Genomic DNA, 26,466 nt, shown 5'->3' with positions numbered 1-26,466 from the left:
GGTAGCAAAGGTTCTGAGCAATAAGTGTCCCTGGCAAGTCTGTATATCTAAAGGAGGATAATAAATTACACCTACAGATAACAGTTGATAACCAAAAGGAATCCATTGCTTCAAACACACATACGATCAGCCTCTGCTCCTGTAATGTCCATGGTTTCAATAGCATGGGGCATGACCATGAAACCGCAATATTCTTGGAACAACATGACCTAATATTATTACAACAAACCTGGAACCTGTGCCAAGTTTCCATCCCCGGTAAACATAGAGTTTCATGTCCTCCCTGGAAAATTCTCAAAATTTGGACACCCGAGAGGAGGCTTCACAACGTACATCGCCCAACAAGAAAGATGGCAAGTGGAAGAAGTAGACACTGAGGTAATAGGGATACAAGCAATAAAACTTATGGAGAAGCTGGACTAAAGTTCACGCATTCACAACCTATTAGTGCTTAATGTTTACATACACCCGGAAAAAAAACTGAAAAAGGAAAAGTTGATAACAATATTAACTGTAATCAGGGAATTGCAAAGCACTCATGAATCGCATTCCATGATCATCTCAGGGGATTTTAATAGTAACCTATCAAAAGATGACAAATTACCTCAAGCTCTCGGAGACCTGGGCCTTTCAATTCTGAACAAGAAAGAAAAAGGGGACAGAGGCATACCTATAACCTTTGTAAACGGCAATCAGAAGTCGTTAATAGATTTCACAATAATGAGCAAAAACTTGATATCGATGGTGATCTCGTTTTCAGTTGGGCAACGCCCAGAAAGCGATCATCTCCCATTAATCACCAAAATAAAAATGTTGGTCAACAAGACTGAAAAACAAAATACTCAGTATACTGAAAAATTCAATCTTCGTGAACTGAAATGGGGTGGGAAAGACATAAAACCAACAATGGACAAGTTCAAAAAAGAATTGCTCAGGCTAACACCGGAGGAAAAAGAAAACCCGATAAAAACATGGGAATATCTATGTGAAGCCCTAACTAGAAACCCCCCCAACCACAAAACAGAATGTGAGAAGAATTGATACTGGAGAAAAGCCTTGGTATAACATTACCTTGCAAGAGGAAAAAAGGAAAATTACACGTGAAGTCCAGAAGCAGGTAACAACATTAAAAAGTGTGAAAAAACCGGATAAGGCAAAATTAAAAGTTATGCGGAAAAGATACAAGTTCATGCTGAGTAATGCAAAAACAATATACCAAACTGGAATCTGGACAAAATTATTAACTGCCGGAAAACACAAAAATGCCTGAACATTTTGGGGTATCATTCATAAATTGACAAAGGGCAATAACCTAAGACAGGAGGCAGGCATTGAGGAAAATAAGTGGATCCAGCAAGTTAAAAACAGGTTTATCGACAGGGAGGACGGACAAAAGTGGCACTGTAAATCAGAATGCGAATTATGCACTAGAAACTCTGAACATGCGGGAAACATTCTAGGAAAAGGAAATAGTTCACCGGAAGATACTTTAAAGCCACCGGCGGATTGCGAAAATCAGAATAAAGGGAAATCAGTAAATATACTCGCCATAAAATCTGAAAAATCAGAAGATATAGCACCAGATACCCTAGTAACAACTGCCCAGCTAAAAGTAATAATAAATCGACTGAAAAAAGAGGGTGCAAAAGGGCCAAACGGGCTTCCAAATGCTATCTTTAAATACTCCCCTGAATTCTGGGCAGAATACCTAACACCACTTTTTAATTCAATTTACAGCCAGAGCAAACTGCCTAAGTCTTGGAACGGGAGCATAATCCACCCTATTTTCAAACAAGGTGATCACAATGAGCCGGGGAATTATAGGCTGATATCGCTGATGGATTTGGAGGCAAAACTATATGAGTCATGCTTATTGTCACACCTTCAAGACTGGATGGAAGACAAAAAAACTAATACCAATGTTCCAAACGGGTTTCCGGCCAAGGACCGGTACACTAACAAATTTGATAACCCTGGCTCTCCTGAAGGAAAAACCAGAAAAAAGGAAGACAAAACTATATGCTTGTTTTATAGATCTGCGTGCAGCTATTGACAGGGTGAATAGAACCCGACTATGGGAAAAATTAAGAACATGGGGCCTACCAAAGAATCTACTGGAGGCAATTATAAGCTTGTATAGTAACACCTGGGAACGAGAAATTGAGAGACGGAAGCAGCATCACGGCTGAAATTAATACACAACAGGGCTTAAAACAAGGCTGCGTACTGGCCCCAAGCTTATTTAACCTTTATATGGCAGACATCGTCAGTCACATGGAGGTCGGGGAAGGTCATCCACCATACCTGTCAAAAACTCCGATCCCCTTCCTGCAGTATGCGGATGACATTATTGTTCTGAGTCAAACGCCAAACGGCCTGCAAAGGATGATCAACAATTTGTTAACTTATTTGGAACACGAATGTTTGGAACTGAATAAAGACAAAACCAAAGTGATACGCATTGTGGACCCGAAAAAGCAAACATTTAAATGGTACGCAAATAGTACCCCAATAAAGGAGGAAACATCATATAAGTACCTAGGATTGAAATTGGGGCGAGGGGCAACGAACAAAGAACACAAATTAGACCTAAAGGCAAAAGCACAGTCCCTGATCTACGCATACCGGCAATTAAGAAAAAAATTAAGCTGCCCAAACTATGCACACCTCCTGAAAGTGATAAAAGCGCAAACCCTACCCACCTTGTCATACGCATTGGTCACCTGGTGTGGCAAAGTGGCGGGGCTGTTAAACCGCCTACAAACAAAGGTACATAAGGCAGCTTTAAACTTCCCAAAATCAGCATCACCAGCGCAGGTTTGTTTGGAATTCGGCCGGCTGTACCCGAAGTTTCGCAGTATGGGAACTTTTGTGAAACTCTGTCATAAAATAAGTATGTCTGAAAAAGGCTCATTGGACAACCTGTGTTGGAAAGAAATCCCCATCCAGCAGAAACAGCACGTGCCAAACAGTTGGGGAGATTTTGTGTCCCAATACTTCATTGGTATAGGAATCGAAGCAACGTGGGACTTAATGCCAGATAGAAATAGCTTTGACAAAATTCTAAACAATGCAGTCAAATGGGAATCCTATCTGGAAGATAAAACAACGACCGCAAAACGACGGCACGGGTGGACCGTGATAAACTCATACTCCGGGGTAAAGTCACAGACTTATCTGGAAAGTCATTTTAGTAGGCCACTAAAACAAAGATACATAGAATATCGACTGGGCCTACAGTTTTCAAAGGACCTGCTATCATACTGGAAAGGTAGTCACACTGACCCTAATTGTCGCCTATGTGGATATCAAAATGAAACATTAACTCACTTACTATGTGCTTGCCCAGCACTTACGGATTTGAGGAGACGGCTTTTAAAGTCCATTTTTAACAAACTGAACATCCGAACATGCAGGCAAGCTTAAATTCGATGGTTAGATGGATCATCTCCTATGTTGGCATGTAGGGGGGTTAAATACATGAAGACAGTACAATCACTCCAACAACAAGCAGAACAAGGAATCATAGTACCATACTGAAATATATGAGCTCAAATTATTTGTATGGAATATTCATTTTAATTGCTCATTTAATTGTTAATATTTACTTACTATTTTTAACGATGATTCAAATGTATTTTGTAATAATTTTTATTAATTTTATACAATAAAAATTGACTTGACTTGACAGATTTACTCTGCTATTAACGTCCAGAGGTTGTAGTGATATATTAAACAGGCCAAATATTTTATGTATATTACAGCATATTTCCAATTTAAGCCACTATTGGAGCAAAGACATTCTAAGAATACAATTGGATCTAGCATCATTGCCATCAAACATTTGGTACTTGGGGATCTCCTAGTATTGCAGTCAAAGTTCTTAATGAAAAATCCACCTTTGATAAATTGTGTATAGAGATAAAAACACAGAGAGAGATAAATGTCCCTACATTTTAAACAACCATAACCTTCAGGAAAATAAGAGAAAAATAACATGTATTCTGAAAGGTGCATTTGATCGAAATACTCAAAATAACTTGCAGATCCAAATAAATTGTAACTAGCATCAACAACTCTCCCATACGGTTCTGGTTTATACAAGATCAATCTTAGATGCAGAATGGGGCGGGATCGCCAAGCATTATCTCTCACGCCTAACATCTGTTTGTAACCCTTATAGTGCCAAAAAGTCAAGATGGCCTACAAAGTACTCCCCCCTGCAACTCTTGTCTTACAATTATCTCATGGCGTGTAGCCGGCCTAAAGAGGATTCTTGGTTACTAAGGAGCACTCAAATTGTTTTAAGATACTGATATTTTTTGCCTATAAGTAATATGGACATTGACTCCAAAACATATAGCAGGATTTCATGGAAAGCATCAGCCAGCTTTAAAAATAGATCATTTTGGTCACCCCTCAGGGGGTTCCTCCATCTACGTGGTTATAAGGACAAAGGTGGAGTTACTAGACATTGACGCACAGTGCTCATCGTCTTCAATGTACACAATTTTTAGACAGACCCGCTGTAAGTATCAACAACCATTCAGCAGGGGAATTAATCAGATGGCTTCAATCTCATAGACTTGCTTTGTTATATCAGTCCAAATAACTTTTGTATACACCAACAACTTTCCACATTCTTCAGGGGCATTACTACACTAGATTACACATTTGTCAGCCCACTATCACTGTAAGTATGTTAGATTTTTACTGTGTTGGTACGCCCAGAAAGCTGCCATTATCTAACTTAATTGCAGTTTAAATTAGAGACCATCTATGTGCCTCTTATAAACACCCAGGACAGTGCCACTAGGGAAGAAGAATATCAGCTACTGAGATGCTTAAAATGAAACCAAGCCTCTCAGAAAGAATTTAAGAAATGGAAGCATTCACTATAAATCCAGCAGATTCTAAGTTGTCTCACAGAATCTGATTGGACCCTTATATTGGAATCAATATACCATTGCTTAAGGGGAGAATGGAACCGGGCCATTAAGTATCTAGAATCCTGGGTCCAACTCCTTCCCGTGGTACACAGTGGAGCTCAGAAAAAGCAAAACAGCTTTAAATGCAGCAACCAGAAAATGCAAGCAAAACACATGAAACCTGTTTGCACCTCAACTAAGCATTATAAAAAAAGCTCACTGGGCCCTTCTGTGGAAAATGAAACCAAATTACATGAAATAAGAATGGCTCCATGAACATTAACTATTGACTCGCAATAACAAAGCCAAATTCTGGCAGTACATAAACTCCCATGTAACAAACACATATCAGAGGAGGAATTGAACCCCCTAAGGAAAATAGGATTGAGCAAGTCAGCTACCTCTACACCGATGCAGACTTAAGAGGCAGAACCAGCAGCAAATTCGAGTGGCTCAATCCAGTGAATGATTCTGAAATTCTACCAACTGAGGTCTTCAATGAGGACAACATGCCCAAAGCAGTTAAAGCCATCAGAGCAAATGGAGCTCTGACCCTAACAGCTTACCAGAGTCATTTTTTAAATCAGACATTGATTTATCAACAGACCTGTTAACCCCCTCTATGAGGACTGCTGTCTATCCGCTGTGGTTTCACGGTCATGGTTGTGGTCCATTCTTGATCCAGTTTATAAAAATAGGATCAATTTATCCCAAGTAATTATCTTTTGATTGCCACACTGAATGTTGAAGCAAAATTGTATGCATAACTTTAACTCCAGGAACTGGAGACTTGGGCATTTGGGGCCAAGATAATTCCCTATCATCAAACGGGTCTCAGACGATACTCTCCATCAACTGACAACATTGTTGCCTTGTCTTGCCTGGCCCACTGTGCTTCAGTGTAATCTTAGTTGCCACTTGTTGCATGTGTTATAGACTAGTCAGCAGCCTTCAATGGAATTGACTGCAACAAACTCTGGGCCAAGCTTGCAGATTGGTGAATCCCGTCTACTTTGCTTGGTGCAATCCTCTCCCTTTTTCAGACACCGGAGTCAACATCCACATCAAGATATGCAAAGAGAATTATGCTACAAACCAAGGGTTTATTTACAAGCCCTGTGCGTCACCGGTGTGTCTCTTTTTATATGGGAATAAATGTAAATAAGCCCCCAAATTTCAACAAATAGGGGCATAAAACAAGGGTCATGTTAGCCCCTATGTTATTTAACCTCTATATTGCTGATACGGACGGCACACTGGTAAAGCCAAACTCCACAGCTCTGAGAATCAGCACACTCTCCATGATTTTATATGCCGACAAGGTACTCATTCTGGACCACACCAAAATGTCCATGCAATGCTTGCTTGTACTGTTAACCCCTTCGATGCTGATGACAAAGCCAGCTCATCATGGGCGTTACCTGCGCTGCGCGCATGACGAGCTGGCTTTGTCACGTAACGAGCGATTTTCGAATTTTCAGCGCGCAGCGGGAAAACCCGCTAGCGCGCATTCGGTTAAGTAGCTACAATCAGGACAACAAACTGGTCGTCAGGGAGACATAAGGACAAATCAAAACTATGCATGAGACTAGGGGACTTAACTATTGCACAAACAACATCCTATAACTATTTAGGTGTATGGTTTGTGTTTAAGGCACATTACAAGGAAGTCAGCATCCTCCATTAACAGAGGGCATTATTTCAGTCACATGGATGAAGCTAATACTAACCTTTCATACAGGCATCAAGACTACCCTAAACAATTAAGTTCTGTATTGGATAAAATACAATGCATTACTTGCAGAAGATTTTGCCACCTACCACAATACACTTGATGCTCGCTGCTACATGTGGAATTTGGCCTGACTGGGCTGGACTATGAATACAAAGTGTCCTTTCTGAAATATTATTATTCTCCAAGGACCTGGACAGCATATAGGTCAAGGCCCATAGAACAATGTTCTCACTCCCGATTTATACATCTCCAGCACAAATAAGATTGGAGTTTGACCTCCAAAAACAAGACCTAGCCAGGCATGGAGCATACATCATTTGTTGCCATAAACTAAGAAGCGCTACCACAAACACATGAAACTCTCTGCTATGGAGTGATATACAAAGCAGGGACGCTTCAGAGGCAAGAAAATACCTTCAGTCAGCCTTGGAAGTCACCGAACTCTCAGAGCTCTGGTACAAACAACTTGGGCACGGCCACTTAAAAAAAAAATAGTCTGAAAAAATGTCAAATTACTCTCCCTATTGGAGGACAAGGCTTTATTTTCAAAAAGATCGCATGCATGGATGACTTTAAACTCCTACAAATCATTAACACCACAAACATATTTCAACAAGGGGTACCCAAAAGCCATAAAAATGATCTTTTTAACCCCTTCGATGCTGATGACGAGCTCAGCTCGACATCAGCCACGGTGGTCCTGTGCTGATGACGAGCTGAGCTCGTCATGAATATATGGCATCAAGAATTTTACAGCACAGGGGAAAAATAACCACAGCAGCCAAGGTGTTAAAGTACAGACTAGGGATTCTGCCTTGCACAGGGCACTTACCACCATGGCTGAGGAAAGATGGCAATGAGACCTGCAGGCTATGTAACGTCAAGAATGGTGACATCCTACACGTAACTTGTGTATGTGAAGAACTGCAACAGGCACGCCATCTGCTTCTCAAAGACCAATTTAAGCGAAGAGGGATTGGCACCAGAAGGCAAGCGGTGCTTGCCTATCTGAATTCATGAAATACGCATCTAAACTGCAGATTTGTGAAATTCTCGAGAGTGGCCGAACAGAGAATGCCAAAACTGGCGGAAAATACTACAGACGCAGTCCGATTAGCAGATGGACAACAGGACTAAATGGCATCTTATTGACCATGACTGCCTATAACCAGTGCGATATCGTTCAGCAAGTAGAGCACATGGGGCAAACACACATATGTCTGAACAGGACAAGAGCTTTTTAATAGCGAGACTGGCACTGTCAAAATCGGGATTTGTCCTGCTTTGCTGAGTTTCTTCTTGATTCAAAGAAACTTTCTACTGCATGAATAATTTTAAGTGTTTTTATAATGATGTTTTAAGAATCTTTGAAATCGGTGTTGCAATGGTTTTAATTAACTATGCAAATAAAAATAGACCTAAACCATAAACCTAAACCTTTCATACAGGCATCAAGACTACCCTACAAAAATAAGTTCTGTACTGGATAAAATACAATGCATTACTTGCAGAAGATTTTTTCACCTACCACAATACACTCGATGTTCGCTGCTACATGTGGAAATTGGCCTGACTGGGCTGGACTATGAATACAAAGTGTCCTTTCTGAAATATTATAATTCTGCTCAGCAAGCTAAACTGGGTGTGCTAAAAAGTAATTTAGGAGATTATTATTAAAAATAGAGCAAGCAGTCTGTGGTCTCGGTACTTAGGAAAAGTAGTGAAAGATGTATATGTCAATATGACCCCAATAGCCTCCAACTCACTGTTGTATCTTTCCTGAAGAAACAGTCTTTTCAGGAAAAGCTGATTAGAACATGGTCAACTCTAGCAGCAATGCTGCTCCAATCGCAAAGTCTTAAAGAATTAAAATGCAACCCTATTTGAGTGCTGCCCTTAGTAAGGAGGCCAGGCTTAAAATCCTACGAGCAAGAGTTAGGGTCCTACCCATGAATTAATTCTATGTCGCTTGAGCTGCAGTACCTGGAATTGGCACTTGCAGGCTTTGTAATTATAAGAAAGAATCCATGCTTCACCTACTTTGTTATTGCTCAAAAGTTTTACCCGCGTGCCACACCTAATTTAAGCCGCTGTTATTAAAGCATGAAATTTCAAACTGCAAGGAACCCTTGGATTTCTGCTTGACAACCAGAACCCCTATGTAATTGGCTCATTTTGGAAAGAATACGGATTTGCTATTTTCCACTATTTATTTATTTATTTATTTATTTGTGGTTTTGTATAGCGCTAGAATCACTCCACCAGGCGTATCTCTGCGCTTTTGACCGGTAACTCCACGAACATATTGATATACTGAGATGTTTAGATTTGATTTTTGAATAGAATGGTTTTTAGTTGCTTACGGAATGTTAAATGTTCATTACTATTAAGTCAGGAGCGAAAGCAATAAAAATTGCTTCAAAATGAAAGCATCAGTTTATTTTATACATAAACTACTTGTTAAAATGTTTTATGTGTTTGTTGTGGATTTTTTGCTTGTTACATTTTAACCTTTGCGCGGACGTTTACTTTGAATCGTTCATAAATTGATTATTATCTCTTCTTTGGATGCAGAAGGTCTTGCACCTTACCTAGTATTGAGTAGTATTTAGTATTTTAATGTATTTTGTACCAGTTCTAAATAATTGACACATTAAGTTCATTCATTCACTGCCTTCACTTCAGAAACTAACAAACGTTTGCCGTCAAAATGTACGTTCAGTTCCTTAGTTTTGTTGAGAGGGAAGCAGAACGTCCAATGTCTGGTGGCTAGTGCAAAGGGACAGAATAGGCTCAGATTCTACCAATAATATTTGGTTGGGCTGAACTTGTCACATTGTCCCGGTCAAGCGAGACCAGACATCCACAGTTGGCGCTTTGTGCTTTTTATGCTTTTTGGCGCTATTTCTACTAACATCTTTAAAACTGCATATCACTATTCTATTGATTGGATTTTTGTTGTTTTGTTCTTGTTTTATTGATTAAAAGATGATCTGTTGTTCTAACTTTGTTAAGTTAAGCCTCATTTCTCTGTGCCAAGCTGCAGGAGGGTTGAGCACAAGTTACTTTAGGGTTGGCATATGCCCCACCCTGAAAAGGGTTGTGGTTGCTACTTGACCAGGGCTCCCACCCCAGTCAATCAACAACACAACATCTCACAAATATCATTTCAATCTTGGTTTCAGTCGGTCAGAGGAAACACTCCTTCATCCAGTGTGACACTTGCTGAAGGTGATGGTTTACAATGTTTGCATCCAGCCTTAAGTAGATGTCTCTATCATCTACATATACTTAGATGTTTGCCTGTCGTTTGTCAAAAAGCCATACCACCAGTGGCGTAGCAAGGTCAGGTGATACCCGGTAGGGAACATTTCTTGTCACCCCCGGCTTGACAAAATGGCAAAAATATGTGTTAAAAACTCATATTTTTGCCTTTTTGTCACCCCCCTCAGTCATGATACCCGGGGCGGCCCACACACACTGCACCCCCCTTCTAACGCCCCTGCATACCACTAGGCGCATGTAGGTATGAAACAGAAAACAAGCCTGCGTGTTTTCCTTCAGGATAACCAAAAGACAGTGGGTATCAAAATGACTCATCTGACTTGGTCATGTCATCCTGGCTAAAGTTGGTTTAGAAATATCTGGAAATTTCACTGCAGACCTGACTGCCCCCCACCCCCTAGCTTCAGCCTTCCAAGAGTATTGTGTGGTGAGCAATTTCATAGGCATTGCACAAGGCTCATAATATGAAAGCTACTTTGTTGCCCTCATTCTAGAATGATGTATTCTTAAAGTTTGCTAAAGTGTACTAAGAGATACTTTAAGGCGCATGGTGGATATGGCCATTAGTTTGCCAATATGTTGATTCTGCAAATACTTTTTTCAAGGGTGGTGTGATGTTGTTGTGTTTCAAAAGATAACTCTATGAATGACTGAGAGTTTTATCATGTTTGTTGTCGAATGAGCTGTTTGAAGAATATGGCAGATTTGACGTCCATCGTTGAATTGGACTCAATAGTCTTAGATGTCAGACGTATCAGCTTGGTGAAGTGTATGGGTTTGTCTGATACAACAATAGATTGTAATCAAGGTGGCAATGTTGAAGATATAGAGGTTGCTCCAGTGTGCTCGAGACAGAAATTGAAAAAGTCAAGTAGGTCTTCACAGTTTTAATAAGCGTGCATTGTATTACTCAATTCCTGATACATATTTAAGATCTTATTATTTGGTTGGATGCCTTGCTGCATTTAGTTTTTGTTTTCCTCAGTTATGAAGCTTGCAACAGGTTATATCAACTTCAATTTGTGACTTAACTCATTACCATTCCGAATTACAGTTGGCTGGTTTTAGCTCAGCTAGTTCTTCACTAAACCAGTTTAGGTTGTGTAATTTCACTGGTGCAGGGACATTACCATCAGATATGATGTGATGGAGATTACAAAGCAAGGTTTCAGGGTCTTTACTGTCAGGTTGTTTGATGTTATTCGACTGAAGTTTGACTCACTCATGTCTGTACTTATTTTTGAGAAGTGATGTAGATATGAGACGTGACTTCTGATGTGGTTGAAGAGTGTATATGTTTAGACAAGTTGATTTAGTCAAGAGAAAGATCTCAACAGCTCTATACATGCAACATCAGTCCATAGCTATGTCTGCATAACAGGTCAAGCAGGTGCCCAGCTGTATGTGTGGGGCACTCATTACCTTTTCTACACGTTGTTCCTGCATGTTATCGAGGAGGTTTATCACAAGTTTGAGTCTGAACTGCCCGCCCACAAAAATGAAGCATTGTACAATAAAAAAAATATAATATTTTGTGTCTGCAGGTGCTGTATCATTTTGAGAAATGCATCAAAGATGGCTGAGATGTAGGCAGAGTGCAGTAGGCTGTTGCATTGATGATAGAGCTGTTTGGCTCAATAATACTTTGGCCAATATGCACTCAAATGATGAGCATGTTGCTTCAGGAATTTTCTGGCAGGTCGTTTGGTAACATATGTTCTAAGAAACAACCTCTTTCATTTGCTTTCTATGTTCTTCGTTTTAATTATGCAACTCACAGGAAGTGTATATCAAAATAGAAATGCAATTGTTTCCAAACCACCTCTTGGTGTGGACAGTTATTTGACTCTTGGGTTCAGACAGTAAGCAGCCTGTGCTTCAGCACTGTTTGTTCATTCATTATAACAGGTTTAGGGTTAGGTCTTGGTGATGATGGTGGTTATAGATTTTCTTACCCTTTTTGCATGATCTCTCTGCATTTTGGCTACCTTTTGCTGAACTTTAGTTTTGCTGGCTATAGAACGCTGTGCACTTTAGCCCTGCTAACCAGTGGCAAAAGTGCTTGTGCACAAAGTCTGCTGTCCACTACAGTGACAATGCAAACCTGACTGCAGGCCTGCCATCTGTTGCCTGCCTAAGCAGGTTTTTAATTGTTAATTCGAAAATGTCAGAATAGGCACGTTTGACTGGCCTAAACATTACCTAAATATTTATAAGGCAATCCTAAGTAGACCTTATTTCCCATAAGGCAGGGTGATTGGTGTTTAAAAGTAGAATATGTAAAAGTTTTTTGTTGAACATGTTCTTACAGTGACAGAAATGTTCACTGTAGCTGGGTTGGCTGCTCCATGTGAATGCACTGGGATGCAATATTAAGTACTAATACTGTATCTCAGCAATGAGAGTATCTAGAATGTAGTAATACACCTCTTTTTAATAGTTATAACAGATCCAGTTCAATGGTGAATGCAGATTTTATTTCTAGACATTACAGAAAAGTAACTTTTTCAAAGATACCTTTGGGCTGCCTGAGGTTATTGGAAGCCAAATCTGCATTTTGCTCTCCCACTTTGGACAGCCAGTAATTAGCATTGAAAAAGGTGGGAATGTGCTGAGACTTGCTACGAGAAGCAAATAACGGGCTGACCCGAATGGATCTAAAAGGGCCCAACTGAACCTAAAAGAATGTTCACTTGGGGCTGGGAGGATCTTTTCTGACATAAGGCGTAAAAGTCCTGCTTGAATGTCACATACTGCTTGATAGGTCTGCTGAAGTTTTTCATATTACACGTGGCATGCACTTCAAAGAGGCCTTCCCTGTCAGAGCAGATGTTAGCTTACACTTGGGCAGGTACCTTGTCTTTTCCCTCAGCCAGTTAGGCCTCAATCATAGAGGGTCTCTTTTGACACTAGAGTGTCACAACCTAGTTGATAGGTCTGCTGAGTTTACATAAAGCATTTGAGGTGCACTACAAAGGGCAAAGGCTTGTGAATCTCATGTCTGGTAGCTGAAATCGTAGCTGCTTGGTGTTTGTAGTAAGTACAGGGACTGCTACAAATCGGATTTGACTTTTAGCTGCGGGAGGATGCTAGGGTTACATTAGTACATTCCCCACGCTCCTACCAGCACTCAGAGCCCAAGTTTAGTTTGGCCAAAGACTTCAACAATGCTGAAAGTGCATGAAGTGGGTAGACTTAGCCCCAAAACCTTTACCGCATTCGTTAAGTCATGCCCAGGGGTTATTCCCAACCTCTAGCTTGTGCCAGGCGTAAATTTGAGTGTTATGAGGTACCCACCTCATAACACTCCTAGACCTGTGAAAGATCGGAAGAGCACTGAATCTGCTGTCTGAGACCTGAGGAGAGCCTAAAAGACAGTACCTGCTTTCCCCCCCTGTACCCCAGACAAAAGTGTACTCCAAGGGTCATACGGATGACCTACTGTTAAAGCTACAGTGGCGCCACAAGCAACAAAATGACTTGTCCTATAACTCCCCAAAGGCCTTGCTTCTTCCTGCAAATCACTGACAACTAAACTACCAGGATTCTGGCATGGACAGGGATAAGCCCAAACGGAGACGAAAGACCAATCTTATTGGAAGAGGAAGCCTCACTCACATAATGTGACAAAAGCCAACAAATACGGGTTCAGAAAAAAACAAGGTTGAAGGCAAAAGGGTTGGAGGTGATCTTGCAGCGAGGACCAATCCCAACAGCTTGAGACTGTGAGGATGTAGATTTTGGAGTTTTGATTATACTCTATTTTGTCTTTTTCCATCACAGTAAAATCTAAGGTACCAAATTCCTGGAATTGGCTTGGATCATGATTTCTCTATTGCTGCATATTCTAGTAATTCTGAGGGTGCTACTGGAATGATAGTATCACATTTTTGGTCTGATTGGATGACTTATTTATGCTTGGTAATGTTTTTAATGTGTGCACCATGCCTCTGAATTCTTCATACAAAAAAGGAGGTCAGTGCTAACTTTGTCCTTGTGTAATGTACTCATCTGGGTTTGATTTCGTGGTGACATTTTTTAGCCTCTTGCTTGTATTCCTGGATGCTGTGGGTGCAATATGGAGAAGCTGTCAGTACTTGATGGTTCTGCTTGGTGTTTCCATGTTGAGGAAATGTTCCAAAAGGAATCTCCTAAATAAACTCTGACTTTCACATAATGGTCTGGTGAATATGCCTTGCTACTATTTCTAGATGTTACTAAGAAGTGGCAGAACCACTTGTATATACTTGTTTTTGGCAAAACAATAAAATAGGTTTTACAGAAAGGTTTAAAGAATGGAATGAATATTTATGCACAGGACGTTGCAGCATACAAAAAGCAATAACATAATATATTATAACAAATTGGAATCATGAGAGAAGAGATTGGTTGGAACAGCAGTTCGATGTGAATAGCGAGGTGAACAGATCTGTTCGTATATCTAAGGAGCTGGTCATGTAGGCCGCAGTTCGATGTGAATAGAAGGTGAATAGGTTTGTAGGCTGAAAAGAATACCTAAGTCCTTCATTAAAATTAAAACCACAAGTCGAAAACTGCGATGAGTGTAAACATATACATGAAACACATTGTGCCGCATAGTCATACTAAATGTTAACAAGTGCAAAGGGGGAAATGGGGAAACTACCCATAACTTCATGATTTCCCTGAAGACTTCTGGGTGAGGGGATGATTTCATGGAACATAGGTAAACTGGAGATGTACACAATTACCCAAATTCTTATATTGCTGTAGTTGCTAGATTGGTGTCAGTTGGTTTACAGATTTCCACAATATACTGTTATAATAGTAGAATCTAGAAATTGTACTAAATCCAGGGGACACCTTTTCCAATCATTTTCTATTTTTCTAAAAGCATACTTGAATCCATACATTTATTTTTATGTTAGAAATGGTATCATCATGAAAGCTAGGCATTGCTTCAGCTCAGTATGAGGCCTTGCAAAAAGATATTCAGCCTGATTCCTCAACCTTTTTGCAGCCATAAATGAGACTCAAGGTCTCATTATGAGTAGTGAGAAAAAGCAAATCCATGGAAAAACAGGAGTTTGTGCACAGATCAAAACTTCGATGTGTGCAGTGTATACTTTTCTACACATTATATTAAATTTCTGTCAACAAAATTCATAATAGAAATAATTTATCACATCCATGTACACCTGCATATAGTGTACGGGTATTTCCAAATCTTAGTTCAGAGATTGAGGAATTAGGGGCATATTATCAAGCTTGGGCGATAAAATTATCGCCACTTTATCGGCGGGAAACTGCTGATAAAGTGGCGGAAATGGGCTTGATAATATTCTCTATGGAATGACAATCGAACCTCATGTTAAATGAGAAGGACATCTAACATGAGCTTCGATTGGAATTCCATAGAGCATATTATCAAGCCCATTATCGCCACTTTATCGGCAGTTTCCTGCCAATAAAGCAGTGGAAATTTTATCGCCCAGGCTTGATAATATGCCCCTTAGTTTTTTTCGAACCCAAATATAACTTATTACCATGGAAATTCTGCAAATAAGGCAACCTTCTGATAATAATATATTTAGCGTTGCGCATTTGTAAGAAATTGTTGTTGTTTGACTGGGTTGTGAGCCCTGGTTAAGCAGCAACCACAGTCCTTGACAGGATGAGGCAGAAACCAACCCTAAATGAACCTGTGCTCAACCCTCTGGTAGCTGTCAGGCTTAACTTAGAGGCAATGTTTAAAGTATTTGTGCAACACTTCAGACAGTAATAAAAGTGAAAAACACTACACCAAGCTAGACATTTTTTTTAACAAATTAAACAAGAAAAAAATTACGAAAATCTAATCAGTAGAAATGGAGCTTTGAAATATTAATTATTTCAGTGAGAGTAGAGCCAAAAAGCACAAAGTTGTGGATATCTGGTTGTGCCGGATTGAGAGAAAGTCACACATTCAGGACAACCACAAAGGAGCAAGGGCAAGCTACAGGGACTCAGTTAGGGGCAGAGACTGGGGCGGCACCACTTGGTTGGGTAGACGCACAGATGGAAGAGTCCAGGTGATGAGGTCAAAGTTGTTGGTTCCTTTTGTCCCTGAGGCTCAAGTAAAGAAGCCAGCCAACCAGCCCATGGAGTCACTCGGGTGGTCCTGCGTTTAACAGATGTAGGTCCAGTCCTTCTCACCAGGGCAGCAGGTCAGCACTGCAAGGAAGCAGTCCTTTAGACCAGCTGTCCAGCAGAGTGGCAGTCCTTTCAGCAGCGAGGAAGCCCTTCTTCCTTATAGAGTATCCATAGGTCCAGAAATGTAGTGCAGAGCTGGTGTCTGAGGTCCAGCATTTATACCCAGTTGCACTTTATAGGCCCGTCATTGACCAGATGTTCAGGGATTTGTCTGTTTAAGTAGGATTCTTGCTTCAATTTGACTGATATTTCCAGTACTCAGACATGACCACAAACTGTCCCTTTTCCACGTTATATTTTCCCTACATTTATTAAAAAAAATGCCTTGTCACAATTGCACCATACGTGCTACTGGGTAGGATGAGAAAGACAAGTGAATGGCAGTGGTATAAGAATAGTCAATAAATGAACGCTGTTAATGTTTTGTATATAACCAAGCATGTGTTTTTCATGTGTGAAACATACTACATTAATGGATTAGCTTGCATACCTCTTCCTATTTTTTCACTGAAATAAATACATACCTGTATACGCAAACTGAACAAGATCCCAGAGCGCTCCTGAGTCAATGCCTTCCATTTTTATTTCCTCTTGTTTTGCTTCACAAACATCACTTGTAAACATGGCAGCAAAGTAATCCGACACTGCACTTAAAACAAGCCTACAAAAGAAGGGATTGAATTATTAATGCAATGCAATATTGGTACCTTAGTGCCCTATCTCACACAAAACACCACATTATCATGCCATTTGTAACTGTATTTTCTTTATTTTAAGCTACTAACATGGATCATTAGAAATTAAGAGAATAAATCGGTGCTGAAAAAAACAAATTCCTCTTGGAACTCAAAAGTTGGGAGCATAGACCAAACGACATATGTAAAGTCATTATGAAGGTAGCTAGCAGATTGTCCAGGTAAATTATACTTCAGGACCATCATGTAAGGACTGCGTTATTACTGACACATCTCAATAGGCTCGCTATGACTAAGAACTTACATCGTTAGGGTAGTACCTTTTTTTAAGAGACAGTGGCAATTCCGTTTTTCAGGACTGTTATACATTAATCGTATAGTAGTAGTACCTCTTTGCGGCCAGCCATGGGTTTCAAGGACAGTAACAGTTACAACTATGGAAACATTTAAGACACTTTACCCCACTTCTAATAGGAGGACTGTTTTCTGGGTTGCCATCTTTTAAATGTAACAGCAGTAGCATTTCTATGAAGGAAATAGTTTTTTTATATTTGTGTATTATACACAATCTTGCAAAATATGAGAGGGCAATACCGTCTGGTGACAATCCGTGCTTAATTTGTAAAAATATAAGTGCCAGGGCTCAAGGTATTCTGCTTCTATTGCACCAACCACAGCTCCTGCCACTGCTACTAAATGACAGCGCCAGCATTTTCAATTTACTATCACACTAAACAAGTGTGACATATTGTACTACTACAGGTTCGCCCAGGCTGTAGGATTTTTAACCTCTTCAACGCTTATGACGAGCTCAGCTCGTCATGAGGCACAGTGGAGCTGTGCTCATGACGAGCTGAGCTCGTCATAACTGCTGCGGAACGCCCACGAGTGGCTAATTCCCATCCTGTGCGGGTGTTCTACAGGAGTGGGCGGAGTCGTGGCGAGCTCAGCTTGTCATGAGCACAGCCCCAAAGTTCAGCAGCATGACGATCTGGGCTCGTCATGAGCACCGCAGGGCCGCGCGCAGCACCTCCCCCCCCACACCGCTTGGGAATTAGCCCCGCGTGGAAGGGGCTAATACTATTCATTGCAACATATTGATGCAGTGCTGGAGAAAATAGACTGAGAGTGGAACCATGTGCTGTACTCTGATAAACAAGAGCTTAAAATTAAGTGCCAGTGCCGAGCACCGAAAAAACACAGCACAAATCAAACTCTGATGACAATATAGCATAACAATATGTTTATTATTATCTATGATAGTGTGCTTTTAGTTCATATATCTTAAAAACTTGCAATGTTCTATCTTTGGTCTAGTTATCTTTAATATATATATTTAAAGATAAGACTGTATGAATTCACATGAGATAGATTCTCATACTATGTGGCCAATTCCAATCTCGTGCGGAAGGCATGCTGACTGAATTGGTCCTGGAATGTATTTCGTGCACCTCAGATCAGGGGAGTCTGACCAAATGAGTAGGAAGCATCCGGATCCGATTCGGTTGGACTCCCATTGACTTTAAAGGGAGCCTGTGTTCCGAATGTGAACGCAGGCTCCCATTGAATAAAGGGGTGGTGGGGGGAAAAACCTACACCCTGTGGCATGCACCCCATGGAGCATGCTACACTGTGCATGGTTGGTAATGGGGGACCCATGGGTATCCCCACGGCCCGATTTGGAGCACCACCGATGAAGGGGGGCCTGCTATGGGCTACAAAAGACCGATTCTTGCAACCGATTCTTGAAAGGTTGTCCGAATCGGTCATTATACTTGCTTGTTCGGAAACCAAGTTCACAGAGCGCTACGAATCAGCTCCGGAATGGCTCAACCTGTCCTATTGCCTTTTGGAACTGATTCGGTCAGCCCTAATGGTTTCCAGGCATCGTACTTGGTCGTTTAGAACTAGGAATAAGTCGGTCAGAAACAAGGGCTCCAGCTCTGATTCAGCAAACCTGAAAGATGATTCAGAGCCCTTCTGACCAACATCAGAATCGACCCCTTTGTCAATAAACACAGAACATGTTTTCATGATAGACCTACACTATAGTACACATACACTAGCTTTAGCTCTCTCAGACAGAGGTGCTTATTAGAGTTCGGGGAGCTCATTTCTCAACCACCAAGGACACTGGCTGATAAAAAGCTGGGTTTCCAAAGATAGAACCAATCCATTGGGCACAGGGCAGCCTGCATGTACTAAACAAATATAAAATAATGAACCACACCTCTCTCATTTGTAGCATTTAGGCAATAATTCTAAGTAGCAAAGATTTAGAAGGAAAGGAATTCTAGACAATAACATGTTACCTCTTTACAGTTTACTGCTGCAGATTATTGTAAAATTTCCTTCTGTAAATGTGCATATACTCAGCACTAGTTTGGCATCTAATAAAAGATTACAATGACACTAGAACAGTTCCATTATGTGTAAGCTTACTCGAGGGAAGGTGAGGAGAATCTAGCAAAATGCCTGTAGTCTCTTACAGGTAATATTTATTCATAACATGGATCTCTTCCAGGTAAGTTTGAGATGTATTCATGGAACACTTTTATGCTTCCACTTCCTAAAGGGGATGTTTCTATGCATGCACTACATGAGAGTAGAGGGAAATCTAATAGATTTGATTGGAACTGGTCTGACACACATCCCTTATAGCATGTTCAACAAATATCAGAATATGTAAACTAACTGCCCCCTTCAAGTTCACAGTTATATACCTTACTTGACTCTCTTTAAATAAGAGCCATTGAATCAACAACATTAAGGATCTCATTTAGGGTTTGGTAGAGTGGGAGCAATGGCACTAACTTGCATTGTCTTGTACCAGCAGAAGTGACTCTAGAGGCAATGTCTACTACTTGGTACTGAACGAGCGTGAGGGATTGATATTTCAAACCCTTTTGCATTGAGTTTCTTTCAGGGATGGAAGGACTGAAAGCCATTACAGGGTGTCAGTGTTGTCTGGACATTGGTTGCGCACAAACACAGAATGCACTTCATGGCAGTGTCTTGCCAATGAAATACAGATCCCTGCAGTCCACTAAGTCTTGCATAGCCTGCAGAGGCAACAGCTATCTTAGTTATCTGGGGATAACTTCCCTCCTGGAACATGGTTTCTTTGCTATACAATCACAATTGAATGTTTTTTCCATCCAAGACATTGCTATACAGATCCTCGAATTACTTGCCAAGACCATTGTTTTCCTATGGATTAGTAATAAAGGAAATTGAGAATACAGAGAAGTATTATGACAATTGGTTTGTTAATGGAAAAAACTTTGAATAGTTTTTTACCATTTATTTGAACTTTTGTAAGACAGGGGGTTCTTATTTTTTCTTGGATCTATTTTGTGATGGAACCGGAAGGATTCCAATGATGACTATGTAATTCAAGCAATGCATGAATGTCAAAGCATAAGGTGCTATAGTTCCAGTATGTATATGAAGTGCTAATACTAGTGAACAGAAGAAGAATAAGATTGTTGATCATCTAGCAGTTTTCCAAGAATAAGGTAGTAACAAGAACACATTTTCCTCAGAGACTACATAGTGACCAATAGTGAGATAGTTATTCAAGTAATAAGGAGAAATGTTAGACAGCACATTTTTGATGTACTACTTCTTTTTTATGTTTAGTTTTCTGGAAATAAAAGTCCTACGTCAGAGTACAGAGAGCTGGTTAAACAGATACATTTAAATCTTTTCACTATCATAGTTAAGCATAAAACCTTGGAATACTCTAGTTACTTAGGATATGTTTCTGCCTTTTAGATATCAACTACATCTTGCAGACATCACAGACCAATATAAATCGCACGTCAGAATGATAGAACCCAGTGCCTCTGTTTTCTCTCTTATCCCATCCCCTTTTCCCTATTTCAAGCAATGGCCCTCATATTCTGGTGCATGACTTGTGGAGAAGGTGAAAGACAAGAGAGTGTATTGCGCCCATTCAATTCCAAGCAAACATTAGTGCATCCTAACAATCCCCTGTTCAAAACATGGGAAGAACCCCTACCAGCTTTGCCAACAGAAAGCTTTGATCTGATGGCCTGTGCAACACAGGTCAATAAGGCGAAAGTGACAGTTTCCCCTGCTCATTTGGGGCATGACACATCACTGATCCATTAGATATAAAAGAGAAAGAAAAATCAAATAGGCTGCTGACGTTATCAAAAATCCTGGATTAAATACTTTCATAGGTACTTCCACAAATCTGAACATTAGTGACTAATCACACAATGTTTAATTCTGATATTATTAGATAGGAAACATGTATTTAAACAGATAATAACTTGCAGAAATATCCTACTCAATCTAGCAAAGAAAAAAATGAATCTCAAAGCCACACATTCTTACAGAAGGAAACGTCTAAAAAAAGCTCAATAAAGGTCTTTTTTCTATTGTAGACAGGTGTCTTCCATTCAATACATTGATTATATACCTGTGGCATGTCAAGGGGGAATATATTAAAGTATAGAGAATATTTACATGAAGCATTATTACACACACTTTTTTAGTTGAGCAAACATATATGAAGTCAGCAACCAGACCATACAACTCTATTTTAAAACAGACACTTTTTAACATATAAACACTTTTTATCCAGCATAGTCAATTCTGAAAACAATAAACATATTGAACATTTTAACTATGCTAAAACAGAATACCAGTATTGCTTTTAAAATATGCAAAGGTGTTAGACCTGTCACACTTAGGGTGGCCTACCCCCAAAAAAGTTGCCTTCACCCTCCTACTTTTCTGATTCAGGAACAGAAAAGGGTACAACCATGTTGAACCCACACTTGGACCCAGCGTGAGTGAGTCCTAATACCCCAGGGGGTGCCCCTCCAATCCTGGACCCTTGGATGTGGTGTTGAAGGTACCCAAATAACTAAAATCTAAAACTAGGGACTTAGAACATTTTTGGGTAAAAACTGCCCTGATAACCCGAGAGAAGACCGGGACCAACCTGCTTGTATATCAGCCCGAAGGTATATCACTGGTAGGTCTGACTTTGCAGCAGCTTCCACTACGTTCTAATCCCCAACAGAAAATCCTGTTCAGTAGTCCTTCCCCAAAGGGGTCTCTGGCCTCATGGAGCTCTCATCAGCTGCAGCCTCCAGCCTCATCCCACTAGAAATTTTTAACTTCCAAAAATGAGACTGGGTCAGCACATAGAAATCTTCACTGTAGCAACGTTTCAACAATAACATCTCCTCCTTGAACTCCGTAGGAGCCTTGTCCTACTGAACTTTACCTTCTCAAGCAACTTTTTGTCAAAGTTTCTTCTAACTTTCTTCTAAGTCTGAACGTAAGCAGAGGGAGCGGGCCCAATCAATTTTCTGTCCAACTCGCGATCCATGTGGGTTGGTCATATTTTTCGACTTTGACAGTTTGCGCTTTGATCTTTTAAGTGGTGGTTTTTACATTAACCCCATGTATGCTCATGACGGTGCGCTCCGTCATGAGCCGCGGTTGCGCTGTGCTCATGATGGAGCGGTTCCATCATGGCCCTGCCGCCGCGCCTACGCAGCGCTGATTTCGCGCCTGCGCGGCGCGTTCTATTGAGCGGGCGGGGCCATGACGGAACCACTCCGTCATGAGCACAGCGCAACCGCGGCTCGTGACGGGGCGGTTCTGTCACGAGCATGCGAGAGCCGCTCGTCCCCCCCCCCTAGCGCAGCGGCGGAATTGCCGCTGCAGAAAAGGGGTTAAACTTTAAAAATGTATACGCTGGTCCTACAAATTGAATTTTTGTCATTTTGGTCTTAAATATTTAAATACAATGTAGTCTATTATTCATAATTTGTGTGGGATTTTTCTTGTGTTGTTTATATAATTTATTACTGTTTGTTGGCTGCATCAATACTTTATAAATTGCCTCTAAATTAAACCTGACTTTTTACAGCCTTTATACACACAGCTAATAATCCATAAATGCTTCCAATCGTAAAAAAACAAAATGCATCCTTAAAAGATAAGCCAGAAAACCAACAGGATTTAAAAGGGCTATTAGCCCAAGTCATAAAGGGACTTAACAGTGCACAGTTGTTCTCCTGAAGAACAACTTCATAAACTCACAAATGATGTTCTCAATGGTACAGGTATAGATCTGTACCTACGCTGGCTCTATTTCTAACGTGTAAAGGTGTAACCTAAGTTAATGGATAGGAGGAGACACTGGAAATGTAGAATATATATTACAAAGTGGTAGGAGGAAAGACAACATCAAGGGAGGAACACTGAAGGACATACAAATATGTTATGTTATGATGATTTTTATGATGCACTAGTCACCAATGAGGGTATCCAGGTTCTCAAGCAGGTGTGTAGGCATGTGCTTTCCACAGCAATATTTTAAGAGCCAGGTGTTAGACTTGGCATCTTTTGGCGTGTCTCCTGACTTTTTGCTTTCTGACCTCCCGGTTTTGACTCTGTTTTTGCTGGTGTAATGATTCTGTGCATTTTCCTCACTGCGGTCCATTTGTAAAGTGCAAGTGCTCCTGTATAAAATGTGTTATGGATTGGTGTTTCCATGATTGGCTATTTGATTTATATGTCAGTGTTAGACCCGGCATATTTTGGCGTGTTTCCCCTGACTTTTTGCTTTCTGACCTCCCGGTTGTGACTCTTTTTTTGCTGGTGTAATGTTTCTGCGGATTTTCCTCACTGCCGTCCAGTGGTAAAGTGCAAGTGCTCCTGTATTAAATGTGTTATGGCTTGGTTTTTCCTTGATTGGCTATTTGATTTATGTGTTAGTCCCTAGTAAAGGGCACTGAGTGTGCCAGATCTATAAATCAAATGCTGTTGGTGGGCTGCAGCACTGGGTTGTGCCACCCACGTAAACAGCCCGTAAAGTGTAACTCTGGCCTGTCATTGCAGAGCCTGTGCGCAGCCTGGGCTGCCCTGTGGACTTGGCAAGTGCACACACTTGCAAGTCTCAAAAACCTTCCCTTTTCTACATGTGAGTCACCCCTAAGGTAGGCCCAAGGTACCCGCCTGGGCAGGGTGCGTTGTATGCAAAAGGTAGGACATGCCCTGGTGTGTGTGCATGTCCTGATAGTGAATTACAGCCTACTTCGTTTTTCACTGTTGTAAGGCTATCTGTTCTCCATAGGCCAGAATGGGCAGTTTGATCATTACATCCTATGATCCTAACTGACTCAGGGAACATGGTGGGAATTCAAGTTTAGCATTCCTGAACTCAGAATGGTAAAATACATATTTTATTGAAGTTGGTTTCAAAATTTTCTGTTTGAAAATACCACTTTTAGAAAGTAGCAATTTTCTGATCTAACCATCCAGCCTGCCACTGCTAGCGTGTGTATTGTCTGTCTGGTTTGTGAGTGACAGGAGCTGGGGGAGACAGGGTGATTTAGCCGGGCTGAATAGGCACATTTACACCTAGATGGGTGGAAGGAGTAGTGCCTAGGTCACAATAGCGCTGAGCTCACCTTCCACAATGCTGGTTCCACCTCTTGTGGTGCGTCTAAGGACCCTGGCCCACACTGATGAAAGAAGACGGTGCACCCTGGCAGAAAGCACCCCAAACTGGTTTGAACTAGGTCCAGGCCCCTCTGCCTTCAGAGGACAAGGGATTTGCTGGTATACATATTGGGGCCCAGACCCCAAGACTTTAGATCTCACTGGAATCAAGGAACCTGCCAAGAAGAAGAGCTGGAAGAGCTGCCAGGAGGAGTAGTGCCCCTTTGCTGTGTTGTTGTTTTGCTGGGTTGGCCTGCAGCTACTGCTTCTGCCATGGGCAGTGAAAGGACTGGACTGAACTTTCTCTACTTGTGCTGAGTATCTCCAAGGGCCTGAAACCGAGGTGGCCTCCTGTTAAGAAATCTCAGGGACTGCAAAGACTTCACCAACCTCTGGGTACCGCTCTTGAAACCGTTGTTTCAGTTGCCACAGAGAAGAGGGAACCGCGACCGACTCCGTCATCCGACTAAGCCGTCGGCCTTGTGTCCTAAAGGCACTGCATCAAAGCACCGTCTCGCCCTGCACCGCCCGCCTTGGACTCACCGATGCTGTCCTGGACGATCGTCACCGAGCCGTTGCTAGCACTGCATCGAGAGGCACTGCAACGTGAATGGCCTTGCTTCACTTTGCTGGCCTGGGCTCACCAACACAGTCGCTGCTGGCTCGACACCTGTGACCGACTCGTCACGTACAGTGGTCTGGCTCTGCTAGAGCCAATTCCTGCCAACTGGCTCTGTCGCTGCATCTCAACCTGCCAGCACCACATTGAGCACCGTCTCGCCCTGCACTGCCTGCCTTGATCTTACCTACGCCGTCTGGACGATCGTCACCGAGCCACTGCTCGCACCCCATCGAGGGACACTGCACCGTGCACCGCTTCCACTTTGCACCGTAACCGTGATGGATGCTACGACTGGGTCTGTCACCTGCACCGCAACCTACCAGCACCGCATCGAGCACCAACTTGCCCTGTACCACAAGCCTTGGTCTCACTGGCGCCGTCTGGACGATCGTCACTGAGCCGCCGCTCGCACTGCATCGAGGGACACCGCACCATGCACCGCTTCCACTGTGCATCTCAACCGCGACGGATGCCAACACCGGCTCGCACCTCCGTGTGAGTCGCGCTAAGAAAGGTACTGTTAACGAGTCTGTCCCGCTGTTGCTAGCCCGTATCAATGCAGCCAGCTAGAACTATGAGACTGCTGTTGTTTCAGCAACGCAGTGGGCTCGGACCGAGCTACCAACTCGTACGAACTGTGTTTTCAACGTAATTTTGCAATTTAAAGACATTTTGCAACACAACTATTTTTAAAGTACTCTGCTGCGGATTTGTATCACATTTGGTCTTATATAAAAAATATTGGGTATTTTCCTAAACTGGTGTGGTGTCCTTTTGTAGTGTTTACAATGTATTACTGTTAGTTATGTGCAAATGCTTTACACACTGCCTCTAAGATAAGCCTGACTGCTCGTGCCGAGCTACAAGGGGGTGAGCAGGGGTTATTTAGGAGTGTAACTCCCTTATCCTGACTAGAGTGTTGGTTTCTGCCTGGCTTTGGTGCACACCTTAGCCAACGATTTCTAACACCAGGTCTTGAACTCAAGAAGTAAGGAGAAGGCTCTGATGTGTTGAGAGATGTCGTTCATGTTTTGAGTATGATTTAGGAAAATGAGTGATGTCCCGCTCTGCCTTTGTGAATGAGGGGAAGTATGCAAATGAGTGTGAGGCAGAGTGCAAGTGTCTGGCAGGCTCTTGAAATCTTATGTGGCTGTTCAGGTATGTTGGTTAAGTGTTATTTAAGGCTTTTCATGTGTGCATGAGAAGCATGAATTGGATTAAATTGGATGCACTTGTGAATTGGAAGCCAGTGAAGCACATGAGGTGTGTTGTGATGTGGATGTGGCATATCAGGTCGAGTATGAGTCTTGTGGTGGCATTGTAGATGGTCAGAAGTCAGTTTCTGAGTTGTTTGGAGTTTCTGATATAGAGTCTATTTCCATAGTCGTCATGAGTTCTTGCGGGATGGTCTATCTGGTGTTCTGTGGCAGCCACATAGTGATAATTTGAAGCATCCATAGGACATGGAAGCATTGCGTTGACTTGTGCGGTCATGTTGGACTTGTTACCTAGGAAGAGCCCCAGATAGCTTGTGTG

The 26,466-nt window shown here is 41.5% G+C and overlaps 1 protein-coding gene across 1 annotated transcript in view; it reads right to left on the bottom strand.

Moving 5' to 3' along the window:
* KLHL1 (kelch like family member 1) overlaps window positions 1-26,466 on the bottom strand; it is a 1,646,193-nt gene that overhangs the window by 1,046,835 nt on the left and 572,892 nt on the right. Inside the window, exon 3 of the mRNA XM_086934899.1 lies at window positions 16,644-16,780. Within this exon, the coding sequence (XP_086791025.1) occupies window positions 16,644-16,780 (137 nt within the window). The remainder of the gene's footprint in view (window positions 1-16,643; window positions 16,781-26,466) is intronic.

The sequence above is a fragment of the Lissotriton vulgaris genome, chromosome 8 (assembly GCF_964263255.1).
Source record: "Lissotriton vulgaris chromosome 8, aLisVul1.2, whole genome shotgun sequence".
NCBI classification, from domain to species: Eukaryota; Metazoa; Chordata; class Amphibia; order Caudata; family Salamandridae; genus Lissotriton; species Lissotriton vulgaris.
Note: the sequence above shows the minus strand (reverse complement) of the source record. Positions and strands in the feature narration are given on the sequence as shown.